Source organism: Atractosteus spatula, chromosome 6 (assembly GCF_055471065.1).
Source record: "Atractosteus spatula isolate fAtrSpa1 chromosome 6, fAtrSpa1.hap1, whole genome shotgun sequence".
NCBI classification, from domain to species: Eukaryota; Metazoa; Chordata; class Actinopteri; order Semionotiformes; family Lepisosteidae; genus Atractosteus; species Atractosteus spatula.
In genome coordinates, this window is record NC_142711.1 from 60,643,798 (window position 1) to 60,667,996 (window position 24,199).

Sequence of the window (24,199 nt, forward strand, 5' to 3'; positions counted from 1 at the left end):
GAAAAAAAAAGTTAGATAAACAAGGTATTGCTGATGGTGACTTTTTCGTTTTTATTTTCATTAAGGTTTTTAACTGTTTTCTAGAAAGGAAACGATGCCCTGAGAAAGAAATGGCTGTAAACCTCAAAGGAGTGTAACAGTGGGGACAGAGATGAATTCATATTCTCACACCTGACTGCTCCATCTTCCGTTTCCAATCGTTTTAACTCTCGAATTTCCTCTGAAAAGAGCTGTGCAAACGCGTTATATGTACTGTGTCAGTTATATGTATACTACATGCATCGAAGTTTCTTTATCATCCAGATATTAAAATTGTTGCTGAACCCTGGAAAGCATAATCCTCTGGAAACAATCCTTCTGTGACTGGAGAAAGTCTTCCTGGTGTATCGTAATACAAATATATTGCATCTATCATGTACAGTACCTCATGGTACCACAGCGTTTCATAAAAAGAGCATTTGGAATACTATACACAGAAAATTTCAATGAAGCTATAGACTGCTCTGATGGCATCACTACAACAACTGTCAAAAATAGTTAAAAACTAAATGACGACGCCCCTACAGAAAAGTTTAGAACATAAGAAAAATTGCAAACAAGATGACATTTGGCCTCTTGTTGCAGGTTTGGTTTTTTTTGCGATCTAAGTGTCACATAGCGTCTTTCAGGACCCTGTGCAGACAGCCCAATCCGGAAGGGAGTGAACAGACACGGGGAAGAGACGGGGAACTGGGCTGGGAGACGAACAGGGGGGCGTGGTCCAGGCAAACAGTCCAAAGGGTGTTCGCAGGGAAATCCCTGGGGAGGCAACTGTGTGAAAGAGTTTTTAATAATATGCATTTGTGTTTAGAATTAAGATGATTGAAAATCAAATGGACATTGTAAAGCAAACCCGTTTCAAGTTGCACCAAACCCCCTTTTAAATTAGCAGAAATGTATAAATATGTTAGATTTTCTGTAGTATTTCTATATGCAGACCTTCATTTGTATTGCCAGAGAAATAAGCTTTGATGACATGTATGTAGAAATAATTATTTTCAGATCCAGTACGTCCTCGTCTTTTTTGTGAATTTAAGAATCTTAGCCACGAGAGGGCGACAGTGCCAGTTATTCATTTGAAAGATGAAAAACAGGTATTCGGGTACACTATATTCTGAATACAGAATATAAAACTAGAATCATTAACAGTGACAATAAAACCGATTTAATAAGCAGCATCTAACGATTCTACTCCATAAATAATCCATTCCTAAAACACTTTTCTTGTAGGAGTACAGCCGCGTCACCAGATCTGACGTGAATAACACTCCTAGAAAAAGCGTGGCAGCCATTGTGTGCCAGCAACCTTTCAATTAAGCAATATTTCAGTTCAGGTGGGTCCGATTGTGTAAGGTGAAAGTCCTTACCCTCAGGACATTCTACTCTTACAGATCCAGGGAGTTTGAATGAACTTTTAAATAATAATAATTCCTTACACTTATATAATGCTTTTCTGGACACTCCACTCAAAATTCTTAACAGGTAACGGGGATGATGTGACAGCAGCCATAGTGCGCCAGTACGCTCCCCACACACCAGCTCTAAGTGGGGAGGAGAATAGAGTGATGAAGCCAAATAATAATACTGATATGTAGTTAGTTGTAACAGGTAGTTAACAAAGTTAGCTATGTGTTTTGTTTAATTTAGTTATAGTGTTTTTACGTGACATGCGTAGTATGTCATGCATAGTAAGGCTGTTGTGCGTCATTCCTGTTCCGGTAAGGCGGGAGAAGGCAGTATGGCGTAAGAGCCAACAGCCTTGCGTTGCTGCTGGTGTCTTGGCTATATGAACGTCTGCCCGGTGTCTGGTATAATAAAGACTCGCTCCCTTTTAGTGCTGGATCTCGTCGCCTTCGTTAAAACCCACGCTTACAATGGCACGACCTGTAGCACTGTTCCCCCAATCAACAGGCTAAGGTTTCACGTTTCGGTATTCTGGTCAAGGGGAACACCTGTTGGGTTACAGCGGCAGGCTTGATTACCCTGGAGACTCCCCACACCAGTACTGAGCAGGATCAGTGTACCTCGCTTCACCTGACCGGATCTGATCAAAGCCAGCTAGAAGGTAGTAACCAAATACACAATACATATGTCAATAGAAGCAGTTCGTGGCATGATACATAACATTAAGTCTCAGTTAAAAAAATATTGCAATACGATATGTGATCAATAACTTTTCAGTTAGATACCTTTTCTTAAAAAAAACAGATATTTCCTTCAGCTGTCTTCTTCAGCTAAACATTCAGCCATTTCTTGCTGTTATTTTGTATTTTAATCAGAATTTGTTTTGGAAAGAATGGCAACTTCAGAAGTGTAGTTATCTGAATAGCGTTTGGAGCCGAATTCACTAGGTGGTGCTATATACAGTATCAAACAAGTGTTTCCTCAAAACTTCCTCAAATTCAAATCGCGTTTTACCAACGAAGATTCTTTTTTTACTGCTTTGGCATTCCTCTTTGTAAAAGTGTGCCTTTTCTTGAATAGTTATTTGTATAAGTCCCTCTTTGTAAAACTGTCTCTTTCCTTGAATAGTTATTTGTATTAGTACATCTTATTATTTTGTTCGTCAAAAGGTATTCGCTCAGCTTTTTGAATGGCAACTCTTAAAAGGCTACAAAAAGGTGATCATATCCAAACAGATACTTTAATAATTAAAGTTTATTTTGTTAATTCAGCTCAGAGATGGAGTGTGTAAAAAGTGGACTCTCCGCCCATCGAGGAAATGGAGTTGCCCATTTCTGCTCAACTGATTTTTTTTTCTTGCTGTAATCTTACCAAACGTTAAAGTACAAATTCTTCCTCAAACCCTCACTGTACCAGTCTATTATTGTTCGGGCTTTGTAGGACACTTTCGTCCGAACCCTGCGCGACAAAAACAAATTGGTGTTCCCCAACTCCCTTCCTTACAAAGTCCTTCGTGGATGTTTTTTTTTTAAATCCACTCAATCTTCCAAAATGCAATCTTGGTAAAACCATCAAGAGAATACAAGAAGATGAAACAGCATGTCGCACTATAACCATGACTTACACAAGACAAAAACAAAAATAACGGGAAATAACAGACTGCTACAGTATACAGGTCTAATAAGGATATCTTAAACTCTAATATTTATACTGAATATTAGAATACATTTTCTAAATGTTATGAATATGAATACATGAGATGTTGTGAATATGAATACATAAATTAATCTGTGTTGTTGACGTAAGTTCGTGCTTTTTATACAGTATATTTGAAAAAGACAGGTGTGGTGACGGCTGTTGGTTAGCCGTGGTCACGTACAGTGTGCGGCCGAGATGTTTTCTCCCAAAACAGAGACTCCACATTTTGGAGGGCTGTGCACCAGCGAGCTCTGAAAAGCTTCAGAATCGCGATTCACTGCTTCCTTTTTGAAACCGTAGACATTGGTGAAGAGGAAACGCCCTGACAGACTCTTTTTCACACCTTTTTACCGTCACACCACCGATCTTGGGGGGGGGGGAAAAGGGCGAGCCTGCAGTTCCATTCAGTTTTTCATCAAAATACAGCTCCCCCACCCCTCCGCAGCAGGCGCAAGGAGAAGCAGCAAACCATAAATATTTTCAGACTGTTATGTTTATTCGCTGGGAATGTACCATTCAGTTAACAATATACCCCTACTTTCTAAACATATCAGTATATTATAATTCTTAAAGTATATTAATATAAGCATATTAAACACCGTCTCGGGCAATTCAGAGAACTTGTGAAGGGCTATACATTTTTCCCAGCCCCTTTCTGAGGTCTCCGGGAAACGTCATTAGTTTAACTCAGATGGCTCATACAGTCTCGGCGCCGCAAGCTTTTCATGAATTTATTTGATCGATTTTCACGTCTCACCTCCCGTCCTTGAGAGCTTGTTGTATCAGCGTGGACGTGGACTACGCTCTGGTCCGCTCGACAAAGGAAGGGCGCCGCCCTGCGGTCGTGGGGTGATCTGTCTCACACCTGGCTGCCAGCAGCGGACACATTGTAGCCAGGCGGTAAAGGCGATTGACTTAGCGCCGTGTTTCGCAATGCTAACCGGTCCTTGACACAACCTTAAATAACTTTACCTATTAAATTGTATTCTTCCAAAGCAGGATGGCCTTAAAACAGCTGGTTCTTGTTACAGAAAAAAAAAGGTTTAGCTTTCAACCCCTCTCGATCTCAGACATGGAATTGGACTTTGGCTCCAGCTCCACCCACGCGTGTTTGCCGGTAGCGTGGAACCGTTTTGCACGACATCTTCACACACACACACAGCCAATATCACATCTGCCTCCATAAGTTATTATTTTTCTTTTTGTGTTACTTTACATATACTTGGTTACCTTATATTATATACATACACACCTGTATACTTCTACGCTTATATATCCTCTATTTTACCGGCACTCATGAGGTTTATTAGTGCTTTGTCGCTGTCGTTATCAGTATCAGTACTATTAAAAGGCTAAAAAATAGGTAAACAGACATCACATCCAAATAGATACTTTAATTCGGTGGTTATGCTCGGAGATGGAGTATAAACAGTGGACTCTCTGATCATCGCGGAAATAGAGCTGCATTTTCCTGCTGTAATCTTACCCATCTTTAAAGTACAGATCTTCCTCAAACCCTCAATGTGCCAGTCTATTATTGTTCGGGCTCTGTAGGACGCTTCAGTATTGCTGGGTCATGCAAAAGAGAGAGGAGATCGGTTGCTCGGTGTCGATTGTTAGTGTCTGAGAAATCGACACCAGTGGGTTTCCTTCTTGTTCTTGGGTTTCGTTTTGCATGATCCCAGACCCGAATATTGAACAGGAAGTCTGAAAAAGTGCTTTAAACGACGGTGGAATGTGTAAAAGTAAGTGAACCTCTCGTAAATTGTCTTTTTCCGATTAATCGTCCTCTGCGGTGTAAGAGTTTTTTTTTTGTAAAGAAAAATATTTCTGCTTTTAACCCTTTTTGTATGATGTAGGAACTAAGGTATTCCGTTTCAAACAAAACGCTAATAATAATGATGTCTTACAATGATGTCTTTTTACGGGGGATGTAGGAACGGCTTTGTCTCATCTGTAGCCTGGGCATTTTGTGAACTGGACGTGTCAATGAAAGATGTATCGACTGGTTTCATCTTGACAGTAGTAATATTGGTTTTGAATACCCGTCCGGTATTTAATAACGCAGGGAACGCTTTCCAAATATGCTAGTGTTTTTAAAGGTACAATATATTTAATAATGCCGATATTAGTATGTGAATATTCTAAGCCTTTTCTATAGGTTGTAGGCACTTTCCTGCTTCGTCAAACTTTCCTGGTTTGTTCTCTGCGAATACGAAAAAGTTTTTCCTCTTGGGAAGCAGGAGAGGTTATCAAACATAATTCAACTTTCTATAAAATAAATCAGAAAAATAATACTAGAAATAGACAAACGTTTAGAAAAAATACCCGATTATAAATATCTCCCATACGTACGTATGTTTCGTTTCCAAACTGTATTTATCAAATGTAATGTTTTCTTGAATAGTGTGGTTTTACCATGGATAGCGCATAGTGCCCTTATCTTTGCAGTTGTACGTAATAGCTACGAAAGGACATTTTGACAAGATTAACGACTTTTAGAATTTACTTCTCAATTCTATTTCATAACTAATAAGATTAATTAAGACCTAAGGGGGGAGGTTGTGTAACCCTGAAACGAAAAACAACCTGATTATGCATACCAAAGTATGAAGAGAGCACCTCCCATTTTCAAAGGAGCAATATGTCTTTTATTGAGACAATTCACACATGGCAGATTTGCAGATGTACATTCGCAACCTCCCAGGTATTCTTGCTCTGCCCATCTGATTTGCTGTAGCCAGTTGTGTGTTTGTCATGGCTTGGCTGGCAGCTATACGGTGTGGACCCTGTAGCCGCACACAGGGTAGATACAGAATACAACAAGTAAGTAAGATCAGATTGGGAGCGTTACGTGGGTACCATTGCGATTGCAGGGTGTGGTGACAGGAGGGCATGAAGCACTTGGAGTTGAGGGCAAAAGCAGACACGTGTAACTGCGTTGTGTACTAGACTGTTGCACATTATACCGTGTTACTGTCGTACTGAGGCCTCTGCCACATTGTTTCTCTGCAGGCTGTCTGTAGAGCAGCTTCTGGAGAGCGGAGCCATGGCTCTGGAGTCCATCCGTATGAGCTCCACAGACCTCATCAAGAAGGAACCGCTGGACTATGGCGGCTTTGGCCAAGTCTACCTGTGCTACCATCAGAGCCATGCTCTGGTGGTCTTGAAAACAGTTTACACTGGGCCACCACGCAATGAGTAAGTCAGACTCGGGAGTGTTTTACAGGATCGGTTATTCTCTGTAGACCTCTTTCACTGGTACTTACTGTGTTGGAGAAGCTGGCCAGGATGATGGACGAATCGGAATAGAACAACATCTTGTTTTCTAATGATAACAAGATACCTTTAGCTTGCAGTGAGATGTACACTGACATTTTTGGGGTTCAAAACTTTGAATGCCAAAATCTGAAATGCAGTTCCCCATGTCAGTAGGGTGTCGTTTGTGTATTGTCAGCTGGGTGCAGGGCTTCAGTTTTGACCACTAAAAGACCTTGCAGGCCACACCTGGATAGCTATTGTCACAGTTAAAATTGGAAACCAATGGCTTTGCTCTGATTGAAATTGATTGAAACTGCACTCTAAGCGAGATTGCAAGATTTTGCAAAAGTAGATGGCAATTTTAAAAATAAACAGAAAATGTCCTATATAATGATGATACCTAATTTTGTGTTTCTGGAAGACCATAAACTGCATCTTCATGGACTGAGTGCAATTGCCTATAGCTTGGGGATGCATAAGACATCAGGGTAATGTATTAATATAAGTCAAATGTGTATGATTTTACCCTGTTAAGGACTTATCTTCACTGTGTTCACATCTGTTTTCATTTATAACATTGTTTTCAGATGTAGTTCTTCTTGGTGTAGAATATATGGCATAGGTGATCATCACAAATCGCTACATAAAGACATTCCCACCTTTTTCTACTTTCTCTTTGCAATGTATTATGTTGCCATTGTTGCATTTGTATTGCTTTATTTGAAATACGTTTACAGAAATTAAGAGACTCATATATGCTCAGTAATTAAATAATTCTGCAACAACACCTTTGTAGCCCAGATCGAGCACGCTTTTCTTCACAGGCAATTGAGAACAGTAGGCACACCTTTACTCAGAGGTTTGTGAGAACAAGCTTCCTAGCCATGCTGCTGAAGCTGATATCCCTCCTGCTTTCAAGAGGCAGCTGGAAGAGAACCTCAGATCAATTAGCGACTAGCAGCCAAGTCAACTATATGGACCAAATGGCCTCCTTTCACTTGTACCTTTTATTATGTTCAATATCAAGTACCTTTTTGTTTTTTTCTTTTTTCACACACTCGTATATCTGCTTATTTGTTGCAGAGTAAGGTTTCAAGCTTTACAAGCTGTGGCTTCCAAACTTGTAAAACAGTTGTAAGAGTGATTCATTTGTGAGTCATGAAATTTGGGTAAAAATGGCCAACACCCATTGGAGTTTTTTGTTGATCTTTATTTTGTTCCCTCAAATTGTCTGTTCTATCATGTTGGTCTGTGTTCTGTAAATACATTGACGTCTTTATAAGCATCATCTCTACAAAACTGGGTATGCAGAGGGTAGTTTGGTGGTTTTTGTGCTACAATGTGAACCATATACTTAATCACCACTTCCTGTTTCAAGTGGTGTTTCACGTCAATAGATTATTAGAAACAAGGCAGGTGAAGGAAGTAGGAAAATTCTCTATACAGTATTGCTAGATATGAACTAGAAATGAACAAAACTGTATAGCCAAATTTTAATGCCTCTGCTGTGGTTGATCCAATGGTTGTGGTTGTGGTAATTAGTCTGTAGCTCAGGACAATTACAATAGTAATTCCTTGTGCTCTTGAGTGCTTCTCATCCCAAAGAATCCCAAAGCTCTGTGCATATAGGAGAGGACTCACTACTTCATAATATTCTGAAGCCCATTTTTATTAACTTGCTCAAAAGTACAGAGTATGTTACTCAGGGTTTTTTTTAATCTATGCATTCCATAAGCACATCGTTTTTAATTGTATCATATCACCATTGACTTTGAACAGTGTACTTGGGTGATTTGTTGAAGACTAGATTTCAACAGTTTGGACACAAAAATTGCACATTGTGGGTAATAATATTAGTAATCTGTCCAATAAACATATGTACAGTATGTATTTCAGTAGTGTGTGATCTTACCGACAAAAATAGGTGCAAATAATTAATATTTTATTGCTTATTGTCAGTCTCTCATAAGAGAGACTGATAACAGAAAACTGAGGTCTGTTTTATTACAATGTTTTCAGTTCGCTGATGCATCCTTTTGTTTTTTACCACAGGAGCAGCAAAAAATCACTCATTTATGAAGGGAACATAATGCACAAACTGAACCATGAACGCATTGTCAAGCTGCTGGGAGTGATTTTAGAAGATGGCGCCTACTCTCTAGTGATGGAATATGTCCCTAAAGGCAACTTGCTTTCTATGCTAAACAATGTAAGTGTTATTTGTTTGTTTTTTTCAGGATATTGACGGTCTTCTTTTGTAACAGGTGCCCTGACATTTTACTGAACAAACGCGACATGGGCCAAAACACTATGCTCCAGATTCACTCCAGAATCTGCAGTGAAAGTCACATGCTAGTAGCTTATGTGATCAATGTTGAACCAATACAAGACATCTTTGACATTGGAACAAGTAATAGGTTTGTTCCATGCTGGAAAGAGAAGAAAGAAAACACAACGTTTCGGCCGTGGAGCCGTGTGAGGGACTTGAAGAAGGCTCCACGGCCGAAACTTTTTCTTTCTTCTCTTTTCAGCATGGAATAAACCTGTTACTTGTTCCTTTGCAACCTACACATGCTGATGTAGCTCCCCACCTGAACTATCTGTGACATTGGCTTGGTATCAGCTTGCGGAAGTAGTGTGGGGATTCGGTCCCATTCCTCTTGAAGAGCCTTGTGCTTGATCAGTGGTCTCTGAGTTTTACATTCCTCACACCGTCTGTGCTTAAAAGCCATCATCACATAACCAACACGAGTCTAGGATGTCATCCTATCAGGATGAACCCACAGGATGGGCATCATGTAAGTTTGCAGGACTTGATCAATGGGGCTGGATGGGCCAGATACCATTAGGCCAGAATGGTCTGTGTATCACCAAGCGGTCAACCACTCCAAGTGGAGTTGTGTGGTAATTAGGCACTGCAAGGACCCCCAAGTCAACTGACCTGTTAGCGTATCATTCGGCACGTCTGCGCCACACTCGGCAATGTCCAGTACAGAGGTTGACACAAAAGGCTGGTCTGCACACAAGCTTGATTCATCATTAGAGACCTGAGCCCATTGCAAGCTCCAGGGCTGATGGATCCACCTGGAGTAACCTAGTCCAGCCTGCAGCATACTGATGGTGCAAAGGTGTTGTGCTCTTGATAAGGGGGACGTATAGGTTCCTTTCTGCATTTTTCTTTCTTGATTTTCGCCAGACTTGACATTCAACAGGTTAAATCAATTCATCACCTAGGCTCAATCCAGTGTTTCTTTACTGAGGTAATTTAGTGCTTATGCAGCAGTCACTAAAATGTATCGCAGTCAGTCACATTGATTGATCAATGAATCAGAATGATGGCAGAATATTTAATCAATATTCCTAACCTGTGTAATTTATTTTTCTAAAAATGTGCCTGCATTCTTAGTGATGCTCCTTTTGACATTTTGGCAGGCATAAAGTGTAGACGTTTGACTAAACGAAGCTGAAAGATGAATGAGAGATTAGTGAAAGAAGCATTAAACATTAGAAGAGCTTTGAGTTTAGAAAGTTTAGAAAACCCTCAACTCATAAAGGGAGCTCTCTTTATAATAGGATGATGTTATCAGTACTGCTTTGAGTCATGTTATGTTGTTGAAAGAATGCTTTTGATAATCACAATTATCATCTGTTACTCCATATACAGTAGCTCATGTGGAACTCATAAGCAACATTTAAGGCAAGTTTAACTAACAGCAGGTCTGGCTGGAAATATTTCAGTAGAAAAAAGTGTGATCAGTCTGCACAATCCATATTTCATGTACTTAAAGTATGTGGTAACTTACCAGCCAGAAAGCACTGAAAGTGTGAAATGAAATATGAATCTCCAGTGTTATTTTTTGTTTTGCGCGGTGTCAAGTTGAGGGAATTGTCAGGCTGCCTTGTAATCAATAACTTCAAAAGGCAAAGATGTTCTAGCTATTTGGCCCATAATCATGGATTAATCATGGAGTAATCGAAAGCTAAAAATTTAATTTATAATTGGCTCAGTCCACCCATATTGGTCAAATGGTCAATGAAAACATAACTTATATGGCATTCTTTGCGTAACTTGTCCAGGTTATCATTGTTTCAAAGTAATATTTTATTCGTTTTAGAGTTGAAACTAGGGTCCGATAAACAAACCAGGAGTATGATTGTGTCTTAATGTACAGTATAGGCAGTTCTTGCTGGACAGCAGCACTCGCGTGTTCTTTGGTTAATTTTAAATTATTTTTCTTCACTGTGCAGGAAAGACACCCTCGAGAATAAGGTCTGCTTTTGTTTGTTTTAGGTGCCCGTGCCCATTTCAGTACAGGGAAGAATTATTTTAGAGATCATTGAAGGGATGGTGTATTTAACCAATAAAAATGTGGTGCACAAGGACCTGAAGCCTGAAAACATCTTGCTGGATGACGATTTCCATATTAAGGTATTGACTCAGACAGTGGACGACAGTTTTGCCTGTTGTGTGCTGTGAAACTGACAATGCACGAGCCTTAGGTTTTAGGGTTTCGTGTTCTGTCATTTAATGTGGACCATGATAGAAGACTCTCATGCATCTCCATAACATTATACATTGTGTTTTTGTTTCAAAAATATGGATGCAAATCCAACATCCTTTTTGCCATTATTGCGTGTCTGTACCAAGCCCAAGCTGTAATGGGAAATTGCGTAGCATAGCCATTCCGAGTTGATATTTGCCATCGGGCTTGATGAGCTGCAAATGGTTTTCCATAGTCTCTACCAACATCGTGACATCAGTGTGGGACGTGCTGCTCTTCCAGTCCATGTTAACTCCCCTGTAAGGCACTGTGGGGCTTGTGACCTGTCGGATGGTAAATGAATCTGACGGGGGGCCAGGAGAGTGTGTTGGGGGAGAGCATGCACGGGTCCTCAGTCCTCTTCCTCCCTGTGCAGCGCAGGAGCTGTAGGAAGGAGCCGAGTCGATGAAAGAAACAGCAGATCCATATCGGGGGTTTAAAACAGGAAATTAGCGCTCAAGTTAAAGGATGAAAAGCATTCAGTATAAATTGACAGGATTTACACTAATGTTTTATGGGGTTTAAAGTTGTTTTTATTTGTGCTGACTTTGTTTTCAGGATTTTAATTTAAAACATTTACATATCTTTGTTTGCATTGCTGTATCTCTGATAAAAACGTGAATATTTAAACGTATTGGTGTGGTCAGCCTTAAAATAAATGTTTGATGTGAATCGGTGAATATTAAATATTCTGTAAAGCGTTGGTCAATTAGTTGCAGAAAGCTAATTATAAAAGTAGATTTTCTTTTTCAAATTAACTCCTTTCGTAAAGCAAAGGGAATTCTTCACATCTACAAGACCGCTCCTTAAGAAAATGTCCAGCTCGAACTAAGTCCAGTATGTCAGGTTGTTGTCCCCTGTGAGACGGCCCAGCTCACGGAGTGGGGTTTTGTCTGCTGTCGTCTCGTGGAAGATTGCGGACCTGGGTTTAGCTACCTGCCAGACCTGGAGCAAGCTGACCAAGGAGGAAACCCGGAGACAGAGCCGCCTGGGGAACAAGTGTGCTGTCGGCGCCGCTGGCACCCTCTGCTACATGGCGCCCGAGCATCTGGAGAGCATTCATGCCAGGTCGACGGAGAAGTCAGATGTATACAGCTTCGCCATCGTTGTCTGGGTCATCCTGACCAGCAGGGAGCCGTATGAGAGTGAGTAGATCCACGGCATCTCACTGCCATCCTGGCCAAATTGCAGGTCAGGGAGCAGAGACCTGCGGCTCACTGTAACCTTTCCTAATGAGCTGGCGCGGCAGTCTAACTCCATCCTCAGCTGGAGTGAAAATCGGAAATCCTGTGTCACCTTTAAGGGGCTGCTGTGCACACATATGCTTCATAGCAGGCAAAGGGTAAGGGGCTGTTTTTTTTATCTGTACTGTTATTTCAATTTTGCATTGCATTGCTAGGCTTCGAGAAGAGAGATGGAGTTCACAAAGAAAGTTTGGGAGACGCGATCTCGCCCAAGTTCACTTTCACCTCAGCCGCCCTACTTCAGAATCATTCCTAATGGGTTTTTTCTGTCCTACAGAAAAAGCTACACATGCCACAGCAAGCCCCTGTGCCTTCCTTGCATTTGTCTTTTGCAGTCCTTCTCCACCTGCGCTGCGTCCTCCAGGTCAACTCCTCACTCATCCAGGGGGGGGAGTCTGAGCCAAAGCCCAGTGGCCAAGGGGCTGACTCTCACCAGGGTGTGTTCAGCCAAATCTTGCTGTGACTGAGCGCTCCCTATACACTTTCAGTTCATATCATTCTTGGGTGGTGTTGCTCCTCATGGAAAAAGTGTCGGCCCGCGTCGTTCTCTGGTAGCGACTAGGGCGCTCCTAAGCTACAGCGGCACGCAGGCGGCTGGGTACCGGTGACCGGGGTTGGGTGAGCTCGAGGGAGCTGTGGGCGCGTGGAAGGCCGGGGCCTTATCTCTTGGAACCACACCTCTCCGATTGGAGGTGCCCCCAGTGGATCCTGCGTGGACTTTCGAGCTTCCCACTTTGGAACAAGAGTCGCAGCTGTCAGACTCATTATAAGGGCGATTACACGTGTGTGTGTGTGGGGGGGGGGGGGGGGGTTAATGGAACAGTAATTGATCTCCTATTTCAGAAAAAGATTATAAAAGAGAAAAGAAGAACATTCGAATGGTCACAGACAGGAGGAGGCCATCCGGCCGCCCTCGCTTGTTTGAAAGTTATCTGTTAATTGATCCAAGGAAGACACATTTCCCAGGGCCTTGTGCTTCTGGACTCTTCTCCACTGGGCAGCTGGGTGCTTAGTGGTGACTTAGGTATCCAGGTCTTGGGACTACTGCTCAGTGTGTTCTGTGGGGCTTCAGTGTCTTAAGCTAACTCTTCCTTGGCTGAGGACTTCATTTTAATCAGGGCCTTTTCACTGTGTACATTTGGACATATCAGACTACTCCCAAAACCTGAGTAGCTGACAATTCAAATTAATTAAGAATCAAGTAAATAACTGAGTGTTTAGCTGAAGTAGAAGATATTATACTGTGCCTCAACAGGACTGGATTCGGGGATCCTTGCTGCAGGTCAGAGTCACCTATTTCACGTAGGAACTGCTTTTACATACGTCATTTCCCCACGCATGAAATTGCAAAAGAATTGCTTCTTGCTACTCCCCTGCAGTTTGAAGCTCTTCTCCTTCCTGCCGCTTTGAAGAAATAAATGCTGCAGTTCCCTTTTGTGCAGTAGTTTTGCTTCCTCTTTGCGTTTTAAATTTGGAACTTCCTATGTGGTGACAAGCCTAGCGAGGGGTGAGAGATGTTTGAACGAGACAACTGTGATGAATTGTGTGCAGTACAGCAGAGGTTCCCAAACCTGGACGTGGAGAACCACACACCTGCTTGTGTTTCTGCTCAGTTACACTGTTGAACCCCTGTTTTGCCTTAACGGCAACATGTTGGATGCTGCCTGTTAACTAAAGCATTTTATAAGTAAAATACAAATAAACTTTCAAGTTGAAAAAAAACTTGCAAATATTCTCATCAAGCATCTTGTTAGTTCAGTTAAGCCTTCAGTTAGATATCTAATCTTGAGGTATGATGGTAATTCATAAAAACTAGTAGGAGTGTGGGTCTCCAAAAATGAGGATTGGGAATCCTGCATTAAAAACGAAACGGGAATAAATTTGTGTAAATGTATCTGTAGTCAACAGAAACAACTTTAATGGGATTCAAGGGGATCTGGAAAATGTGCTGAGATTTCTCCAGGTGATTCTCTTCACGGAACTGACTGAGTGCAATATACCCTTACAAAACCGAAATAACGCAATGACGTTTCTTCCCAGATGCACGGAATGAAGAGCACGTGTGCATGTGTGTGCGAAACGGCGATCGTCCAGACTTGAGCGCCGTTCCCCGCTCCACACCGCAGCCGATGACTACGCTAATGGTGCAGTGCTGGCACCAGGATCCCAACCACCGGCCCAGCTTCACAGGTCAGCTTTAGCAGGGTGTCATGGGCGCTGTGTGCAGTGACATCCATCAGTATGTGGAGGCACTGTGCCATCCACAGGACCCAAGTGCACAGAGGGGTCAAATAACGTGTAGGTATTGTTCGCCAGTATTCTCTGCAGATCATCTTTTTCCTGATTCACGGCTGCGGTGTTGGGCTATTTTTCTCGTAAAATAATTGTTAATTGTGAAGAGAGAACTTTATTGGATTTCTAAAATTCCAAGCGTGTGAAGATTCTCGCAGCCAACAGTGATGAAGCGTTCTCAGGAGAGAGAGAGAGCTCTGTAACGGAGCACTGGAGGCCTTAGCATCACAAGCTATGTCTCGGCCCTTTTGAAAGACTCTTAGTTTATAGAAGAGATTATACTGTATGTTCACTCTGTAAGCCTGGAGCGTCTGAAGGTTTTCATTTCATCGCAGGCCTTAACGGGCTAAACCAGCTGGTTACTGGCTTAACTGGACCCATTTAAATGCTTTACTCCCAGCGCTTCAAAGCCTCTGCTTTAAAGAGAACTTAAAACCCAGCAGATGCACTGTTCCTGCAGCACCAGGCTTGGGCACCCCGGATGGTAGTGCTACGTTCAAAGCCTCTCGTCAACAATATCGTAAGGCAGGGGGAAATGGCATGCTTGTTATTTGACAAGAGGATTTAATATTCACTTTCTCAGAAATGCCGTTTTGGAATACAAAATACAAAGTATTTCTGTGTGAATCAGAAATCCTTTGCAGGCCCTTTCAGGTTATTATGAGAAATAAAGGACAAATGAAACCTTTGGTTGTTTCCAGTTTGTGTCCCACCCCAGTCTGACCATGTGTTCTGTCATTGCAGAGTGTTACGATATTTTCAGACCCTTCTATGAAGAGCAGCTGGAAAACAGCGTGGAGCAGGATGTGCGCTACCTTAAGGTAATTGACATGATTTCAGCCAGTATGCTTTCTTGATTCCTTAGCTACATGTGATTTAAGACAGCTATAGATGTAATATTCTTGTTGCAATTTGACAGGATGTCCCATTCATTCAAGTCTCCATGCTTAAAGAAAGGACACCTTTTCATTCATGATTCTACAAGATAGGAAATAAGATCTTCTCTTATCAATAACCTCTCTTGTAGTAAATATGCTACTGGTCTCTGTTGATTGTAAAGCAGACGGATATTCCAGACGGACAAGGTTCAGAAGTCTTAAGCTGCTCTCATATGATTTACTGTACTGTTCATGCAGATTATCTTGACTACTCTTTCCAGAGCAGCTGTAAGCCTTTTTGGAATTGTTTAAACAGAGGGGGCCTTGTTTTAAACTTCTTTAAACAGCCTGAGGTTATTCTGGAAGTGTTTTTACAGCATCATACAGTCTTAGACCGTGCACTATGATTTAAATTTCTCATTCTGTCAGCTTTTTTGATGCTTCTAAAACATTGTGTGAAAATGAGTTAGTCTGATAACGGCAGGTCTGATTTAGATAACCAGGGAGTAAGGCTAAGGGTGTTGCACAAACTCATTTCTCCTAGAGCAGGAGGGACCTGTTCATAATAAAAGTGATTCTGAACAAATGTAACCTCCCTGCATGTACAGTCTGTACTAGTACTAGCAACGGTGTCCAATCATGGTGTCTTTCAAAACCTGACACCTGTTCAAAGATCTTTAGATATGTCATTTCCTTTTCCACTTTTGATCCATTCACAGTTCTGTGAATAAACAATGAAAAACTGTTATTTTTTTATTTTACTATAGGTAATATTTCTAGATATTACAGATTAGCAGCATGTGTATGTACTATATACTGTACATGCAAATGCATGTAATTGTATACACAGTATGTAGGTGTTCAAGTTATCTCTAAAGAAAATACTGGATGTATCCACGAAAACATAATCTATATATCCTTTTATATAATACTTTCTCTAATTATAAGTTCAAAGAGACCTTTTGCCTTTTTCACTTCCTTTGTTCTTTATTCTAACATTTTAGTTTCTACTATCATTTCCCTCTTTACACATTCAGTGATTTAAAAAATCCCTTTTTTTAAAACGCAAATACAGGGCACGAATATGCCCAGCACTATCCTCAGAATCACTTCATTACAGAAACTGAATGTTCCCACACCTCAAAACGTGCTGAAACACAAACGAGGGTCTAAAATAATATTTCAGAGCAAATCATGCTCTGCCAGCACTTTCAGTCTGAGAATCAGGAGCTAACACTTCAGTCCTGTGATCAAAATCTGCCCCCTGGTGTTTTTTTTACCGGTTATCTATTTTCATTCCTCCCCCCCCTTTTGACACATGTATTGTCTTGTCAGCAGTTCTATACTTTCTTAAAATACTATTTTTGCCCCGTCTTTGACGTGTTTTGGATCTCATGCAAGCTTTTTTAGGTATTTATTTCTGATGCTAGCCCCCTACATCCTTCTGGATTAAGGGTCCATTTTCTCTGCAAGTTTCACTTGTTTGCTAGAAGTGCTAGAGCTGTAGTCTGCATAGTTTATCGATACAGATGACATTTTGTGCCCTAACACCGACGCCTGCGTACGTCTGCACTCCATCTCGTCTCTTGCAGATCTCATGCTGCTTGAAGTCTTTTGTTCTTTTGTAGTATGTCCAGCGCAGATGCCAGTGCCCTCTGCTGTGGTGAGGAAGATCACAGTTATCCGTAGTGCCCTTGTTTGAATGTCTGAGAAAGGGAAGTTTCTCTTTAAAAGTCACCACAGGAGCTCACGAGGGGGAAGGGCTTTTAGACGATACGGCGGACTCCAGTCTCTCTGCTTCTCGAGAAGAGCTCAGAGGTGTCGAACCGTGTGCTGTCCTGCCGTCATGGAAATTAAAAATCAAGCCCGCTCCTTAATTTACTCCTTGGCCAGGGTCTGTCTGTATTGTTACACTGGTCGCGGTGGCGAGGAAATGGCACACAGTGGGGACCTCAGGCTGCCTGAGACCCCGCCCCAGGAAACTGGCACGGGCCCAGAAGCCTGCAGTGTTGTCCGGACGGAGTGGGCCGATCAGGCCGACCTCCCACATCCGTGAGGACTCCCAGGAGGCAGCACTGTGGAGCTGCAGTAGCAGGACTCGGTGTCCACGCCTCTCGTGAGATCGCGGGCGGGCACTCAGCCCTGTGACAGGGATTCAAACCGTGAGACAGACATACAGCCCCAACCCTCGAGCACACTGAGTGGCCACATTTCTCAGTGGAGATGACGACGTGTTTCGATGGAATTATTCCAGTATTTCCGTGCTTGTTTAATCGACTTGATCTTTAGGAAAAATTAGGTCGGCACATGACGCTCCAGTAGGAGAGCCGGTACGCCTGCTCAACCTGATGTTTCTTTTTTCAAACAGAATACGTATGCAGGTCCAGAAGGTTTCGTGGAGAAGGTGAAGTCGCTTACAACCGAGGATTCAAGTTTACCAGCAGGTTTGTTGTTTTAATCTTATGAAAAGATGCTACGTGATCTGCGTTGATGTGATTCTGTACGGTCTTAGCCATGGATGTAGGTAATGATGACAGTTGCTCTGGCCAAAGAGTAGATATTTTTCGTTTTCAGAATTATACCAAATCATGAGTCACTAACAACCAATCTCTGACATACTGGGCCTGATGCGCAGTTGCTAATTATTTGTAAGTTTCTAGACGGTGAAATAAGGACCAATTTTAAGGCTGTCTGTAGATCCAAAAATTGTCCGTGTGTATCAAAATAAGCAAGGTGTATTTTTTATCATGTAACCAATATAAAAATAGAAATATATATATATAAAAACACTGCATTTGTAGAGATGAACAGAGAGGATGGGTGAAATTAGTTTTCTCTTTCCGTATCTGTGGCAAAAACACTGAATAGACAAAACTGTACGTTTGGCGGTCTGACCTTGGCCTGGACTGTGTGTCTTGGGTGCTCACAGGTTCTCCTGAGATGGTTCAGTTCAGTTACAGTAAAAGGTCTGATCATGCTGTGGTGATCACGGATCAGGGAGCTGCATGGGTTTTTCTCTTCCGCTGTCTCGCGCCCCAGACACCCCGGCTTCCCTGCGTAGCTCCGAGGACCGGCCCGTGGAGGCCAGCGTCGAGGACCTGGATTTCCACTCCGCGGCCAGCTCCATCCAGGCGGACGCCGCCCCGGACCCCGGCCTGCTGGAGAGGAAGCTGGAGGACGAGCTGAATTACCACAACTTCGGCAGCCGCCTGGACGAGCCCCAGCCGCCCCCGCCGAAGCAGGTCGGAGCCTGGGCCGAGCCGCAGCGCCGCGTGTCCTCGGTGGAGTCCTGGACCCAGGCGGAGGCCGCGCCGGCCGAGGGGAGGTTTCCCCGACCCCCTGGGCCCGGCGAGAGCCAGCCCCTGGGCCGCTCGGCCAGCGCCGGGGTGGCGCCGGGGAGCCCCTACGGACTCTTCCCTCCGGCGGCTCAGCGCATGAACTCCGGCCCCACGGCCTTCCCCATTCCGGAGTCGGGAGCCGCGGACTTCACGGGGGGGGGGGCGCCTTTCAGCCCCGCCAGCTTCTCTCCGTTTCAGGATACAGGTAGCTCCTTCTGTGCTCGGAAAAACGTCGGTTCACATCGGCCCAGAGGGAAAGGAGAGGCGCTGGGAGGGGCGGTTTATGTGTAGTGACGGGAGAATGTTGAAACACGGGAATGCATGTCGGATTTACACACCAGGTTATATATACATCATCACTGCATACACTTACAAAGCCACACAAACAAGCTAATTATGCTTTACAGTGGGTGGAGCGGCAGCTCTGTGGCTAAAGATCTGCGTCTGTGGCTGGAAGGTTGCCGGTTCAAATCCTGTGGCTGGCAGAGAAATCCTACTCCATTGGGCCCCTGAGCAAGGCCCTTAACCCCAGCTGCTCCAGGGGCGCCGTATAAATGGCTGACCCTGCACTCTGACCCCCAGCTTCTCTCCCTGTCTGTGTGTCTCATGGAGAGCAAGCTGAGGTCTGCGAAAAGACAAATTCTTAATGCAAGAAATTGTATAGGGCCAATAAAGTGATCTTATCTTAAGAACAGGATCTGTTTACACACCTCAAAAAGTGTTATCAAGTTACATATAGAGTTATCAATATGCAACTATTTTCTATCTACCTGTGTAGGTAGGGTGTACGTGTGAAATATTTGTAATGGAAGGAACATGGTTCATTTAAGTTATTGATCAAGGACCTGCAGTATGACCTGTTAAATATCGATAACCACTTCATGGAGGATCGACAAATGCTGAACAAGAAGGGAATCAAAACTTAAAGGCCATGGTGCCTGATTCTTTTCGATAGAATGCCCAGCGACAAGTTGTACAAATATACAGTCTATATGGAGAAGGTCGTTGGCAATCTCCCACTGCGTGCTGGGCTCAGTCAAAACCTGGAGATGGCTTAGGGAGACCATCATCAGGCATTGAAGATGCACCCTGTCTGAGCCTGCAAGGCCCAAAAAGAAAGCAGTTTGCTGTAATGGTCACATGGGCCAAAGAAATGGCCCACAGACCATATACTTCACCGCCCTTGCTTTGTGTCCTGTAAGCCTGCCTCATCAGTGATCTCCAGGTAGGGAAAATGTGACAACATGATGTTTTAAGAACCATGAAATCCAGACATGTTCTGTGTTGGTTTTTTTTTAGGAAAACCTCTATCTAATAATAACATGGCCTGGCCTATATGCAAAAATCTAGAAATTCCATACAGTACACAAGGTAAGATTAAATTTAAACATTTCACTTAAAATAATTGTATGCTAAAAATACTTGTCCAAAAATAATTGTAAATAATTCAGATGGACAAAATGATGCACTATATTTCTATACACACATAGAAATAATATCATAGATATGTCCACAGTAGGTTTTTAAAGACTGATTAGAGTGCTAGATATTTATTTTACACATCATAACACTGCTTATTTGATACTTTTGTTGACACATACAATAAATGAGAGAATCACCATTTTTACTGTGTAACCGTGTAAGGTACTGTAATATTTTGGATGACAGCCTCAGTAAGTTTAAATGATATTTGCATTGTTTGCTTTTAAAGATAAAACAAAAATGATTAGCACAAATGTTTATCTATGATATTTATAGATCTTGTGAAGGCCTTTGAAAAGTAATACATAAGTTTTCTATGTAAAATTTGTAAAAAGATGTATGTTGTACGTGCATGGTGGCACGTTTGTTTTTTGGCCAGTGTAAAAACATTTGGAGTGCAAGAGAAGTCTATCCCCGAAAGAAATCTAAATGTTAATCTGCCAAAAGACTGTTAAATGTACATGTGATTTACATAAATGCAAGGAGTTATTGGTATTATAAACAGTCTGAATTGATAGAACCGTATTAATAGCCCTTGTTTTATTCTTGTTCAAGCAGGCAGCTGGGTAATACAGAATGTCAGTGGGCTGCAGATTGGAGGTAACAATCACATGAGCATTGCAAGTCAGACTTTCGGTTCACCCCATCAGCCATCAGGCACGCTGTGCAATAATATCTCATCAGAAATGTTGCAAAAATACGGTGAGACGCTGCAATATTTATTCCTCCCTGCTTTTAGAAATCATTCATCACTAAGCTTCTCTTGTTGCATAACATGCAGTATGAATTTAAAATGTATTTTATTTAAATATCTACTTTTGAATCCCCCAGAAGTCTAGGGAGTTGAATATGTTAGTATTATAATCCTTACACTAGTTACCTTAAAGTAGATAACTGCTACTTGCCAGGATAAATGGATGTTTTATAACTGAAAAATAACACTTACACAAATGGTATCTTAACAGTGGCATTACAATACAAATCAGTGCTGAACCTTTTTTTCCACTCATATTTTAGAAGTATGAAAGGTTTAGAACAAACATCTGGTTATATAACTAGAACGTATAATTGTGATTATATATGGTAAATATGAATCCATTATATAATTAGGAACCTAATAACAGGTAGCAGTTCTGCAAAGAAGCAAATTGAAAGGGAAACAGTGAAAGTAATCTGATAATTAAGAATGTTGTCTGTTATCCCATTCGGTGTCTTAATTCTGTTTTGTTACACTGCACATGGTAGGGTTACTGTGAACAGGTGTAGTATACTGTACCTCTCCATTAAATCCATACAGTATAATTATTATAATCTTGTCTTGGGAAAACATGATGAACTGCACCACAGTGGCTCCTGGGTCGCGGTGTTGATGTTCTTTGTCCTCAGAGTGGACAGATCATCTGCTCCGAATCCTCAGGTGCTGATGGTGTGTGTGGTTTTTTTCCCGTAGAGAATTACCCAGTGCAGGAGCAGCACCTGGAGCTGCTCAGGGAGAACCTGGGCAGGCAGTGGAAGCACTGCGCCCGCAGGCTGGGGCTGACGCAGGCGGAGATCGAGGTGATCGACCACGACTGCGAGCGGGACGGACTGAAGGAGAAGGTCTATCAGATGCTGGAGAAGTGGAAGATGAGGGAAGGCTGTGCGGGCAGTACTGTGGGAAAGCTTTACAGAGCCCTTGGAGACTCGGTCACCGATGAGCTGATCAATAGATTACTGCATGTGTGCCAGGGAATGTCTACCCCATAAACTGAGCCACAGCACGTGTCAAACCATATTTTAGTCATACAGGAGAACGTGTGACTTATACTGCTTTTTCATATGGACAAAGAGGCATATATATTAAAATATAATGGAAAGCGACTATAGGAAAATCGCTTTCAAATGTTTTAATTCTTTGCTACTCAATAAAAACTTTATTTTTCTGCGGGGGCAGGGGCTGTGTATTCAGACATACAGGCAGGAGTCTTCGAGTCTTCGGTACTTGCAAATTCTAGAATCTCCATGTTATCTTCGGCACCGGCAGAAATCTAAACCAAAGTCTGTACAATAAACATAAAATGTCAGAAACGGATTGTTGAGCGTCCCAACCCACGTCCACAGAGGCATACAAAATAAAGTAAGCAATAGCAATTCCGTTATTCCGTTATTTGGCTATTTGTCTATGTTGGGGGCAACTGCTCCCCCCCACCACCACCCCCCCAAAAAGATGAAAATGGTGACAGGCAAAAAAAAAAGCTGCAAGGCACCAGCTGTTCCCCCCAGCAGAAACCTTTTCCCAATGCCACGATATCTCAACTGCCAAAATGAAAGCGAATGTGCATGGGATTATATCAGTATGCGGATCAAGCTGTGTGAACTCATTCATCCATTCAAGCTTCTCATAACCGCCTCGTCCGATTCAGGGTCATAGGGGAGCACAAGCCTTTTTCGGCCAGCAACGCACAAGGCAGGATACACAGTGGACAGGACACGTCCTTGCCACATCCGAGATTTTCTGAACTTTCACATTTTCAACTTTCAACGTGAAACTAAATATCGCAAAGCTCCAACCAAATTTGTGCCAAGATCGATTTCTGGTTATACTGTATATTCCGACTGTTTTTCATAGTGTTCATTTTCTGTTCTATGCTTTTTTTTCTGATGCAAAGGTGTCTATTTTTTCTTACTTGATGTAGGTGTAGCGGAGCTAGTTCGGGTACGGTGACGTCAGCGCCCTCCCTGTGTGTAGCAGGGACCTCGGCTGCCTGGGCTGAGGGAGGTCTCCTTTAGCTCATGCGGCTGGTTCCCTGTTGCCTTACACCGGAGACACGGGTTCACGCCGGTGTGTGATTGTAAACAATAGGTGGGAGTTCATGTTGGATTGTCCAGGACCCCATATTCACTCCTAAAATCGCGTGGCTCGAGTCTGAACGGACGCTGGTTATAGTTAGACGCTATAAGAAGTTATTTTATCAATGGTGGTTTAATCTATTTCGATTTTTTAAATAAAGATCGGATTTCTGTTTGTGGTAAACCTTGCTGCTGTCATGGATGCATGAGTCTGCTTAATCGATTGTGCTTTACGTGCTAAAAAGTATACAAACGCCATCATGTCCTTCCTAATGTCTGTGTATTGCAAATGTGGATGTATTGGTGCACTGTGACAGTAACCCCAAGACATCCATTGACATTGAGTGTGTCAGGATATGTAGAAAGTTCTTGCCTGATCAAATCACAATATGAATAAAAACATTTTAGTAATTATTTATAAAGGTATAAATCATTTTAGGAGCACCTCCCCATGAAGTTGACAGAATTCCTGGTAAGGTGGGGAGGTCTGTGTTAGAATTCAAAACCTGCGTTGGACTATGTACTGTAACAGATCACACTGGAGAGACAGTTTCATGAGTTGGAAATATTTATTCCATGCTGAAGGTTTATTCCATGCTGAAAAGAGACACAACGTTTCGGCTGTGGAGCCTTCTTCGAGTGTGGAGTTCCTCCAGTGCATCGTGAGATCCCGAAAATAATCATCAGAAAGGATGTAAAAGACATTGAAGCGTCTGATCATCCCCCATTCTGAGTTCCTCAAGCAGGTGTCCTAGTAAGGTGCATATATATGATATGAAAAGAAGATAAAGCTGTCATCATGATTGTAATGTAGCACAAAATAGGTTATATTGTGTATGCACAAAGAGATCTTTTTTTTTCTCACTTCATTTCCTCTATGCTTTATGTACAAACTTCAGAGTCGTTAAAACGTCTAACTTCGGACTGCAACACGCTCTGGACGTTTTGCTTACGCACTTTCGAAAGAAAAAAAAGGCAACACGACTAGTCTCGCTAAATTAACACGGATGTTTTTTTTTTCTTACAAAAAAAAACAATTATTGGACACTCATTTCATCTCGCGGAAATTATGTGATGGGGGTGGGGAGGGCGAAATGAAACATTTGTTCGAGTTGGCGGAGATGGGGGCGGGGGCGAAACACGGTCCCGTTTCGATAACGAAGCCAACACCACCACAAAGTAAAACCACGCAA

General features: G+C 42.3%; 1 protein-coding gene across 3 annotated transcripts; it reads left to right on the forward strand.

Moving 5' to 3' along the window:
* The first annotated feature begins 4,703 nt into the window (after nt 1–4,703).
* On the forward strand, nt 4,704–23,428 carry ripk1l (receptor (TNFRSF)-interacting serine-threonine kinase 1, like). Of its 3 annotated transcripts, none has more exons than XM_088919346.1 (12): nt 4,704–4,886; nt 6,157–6,342; nt 8,455–8,611; nt 10,694–10,831; nt 11,857–12,088; nt 14,228–14,377; nt 15,224–15,300; nt 17,726–17,801; nt 18,397–18,900; nt 19,995–20,066; nt 20,733–20,879; nt 21,628–23,428. In XM_088919346.1, the coding sequence occupies exons 2-12, from the start codon at nt 6,191–6,193 to the stop codon at nt 21,921–21,923; spliced, it is 2,001 nt and encodes a 666-aa protein (XP_088775472.1). In that variant the 5' UTR covers nt 4,704–4,886; nt 6,157–6,190; the 3' UTR covers nt 21,924–23,428. The 3 variants fall into 3 exon arrangements, with proteins under 3 accessions (XP_088775472.1, XP_088775474.1, XP_088775475.1); XM_088919348.1 differs by having other exon boundaries at nt 20,736–20,879; XM_088919349.1 differs by lacking the exon at nt 19,995–20,066 and having other exon boundaries at nt 20,736–20,879.
* Nucleotides 23,429–24,199: the final 771 nt, after the last annotated feature.

Bases quoted from the DNA above. Each gene is read 5' to 3' on its own strand.
- ripk1l (XM_088919346.1), top strand. From the start codon at position 6,191: ATGGCTCTGGAGTCCATCCGTATGAGCTCCACAGACCTCATCAAGAAG. The intron at 6,343-8,454 runs GTAAGTCAGACT...TTTTTACCACAG, and splicing joins ACTGGGCCACCACGCAATGA to GAGCAGCAAAAAATCACTCA. The intron at 12,089-14,227 runs GTGAGTAGATCC...GTTTCTTCCCAG, and splicing joins CAGCAGGGAGCCGTATGAGA to ATGCACGGAATGAAGAGCAC.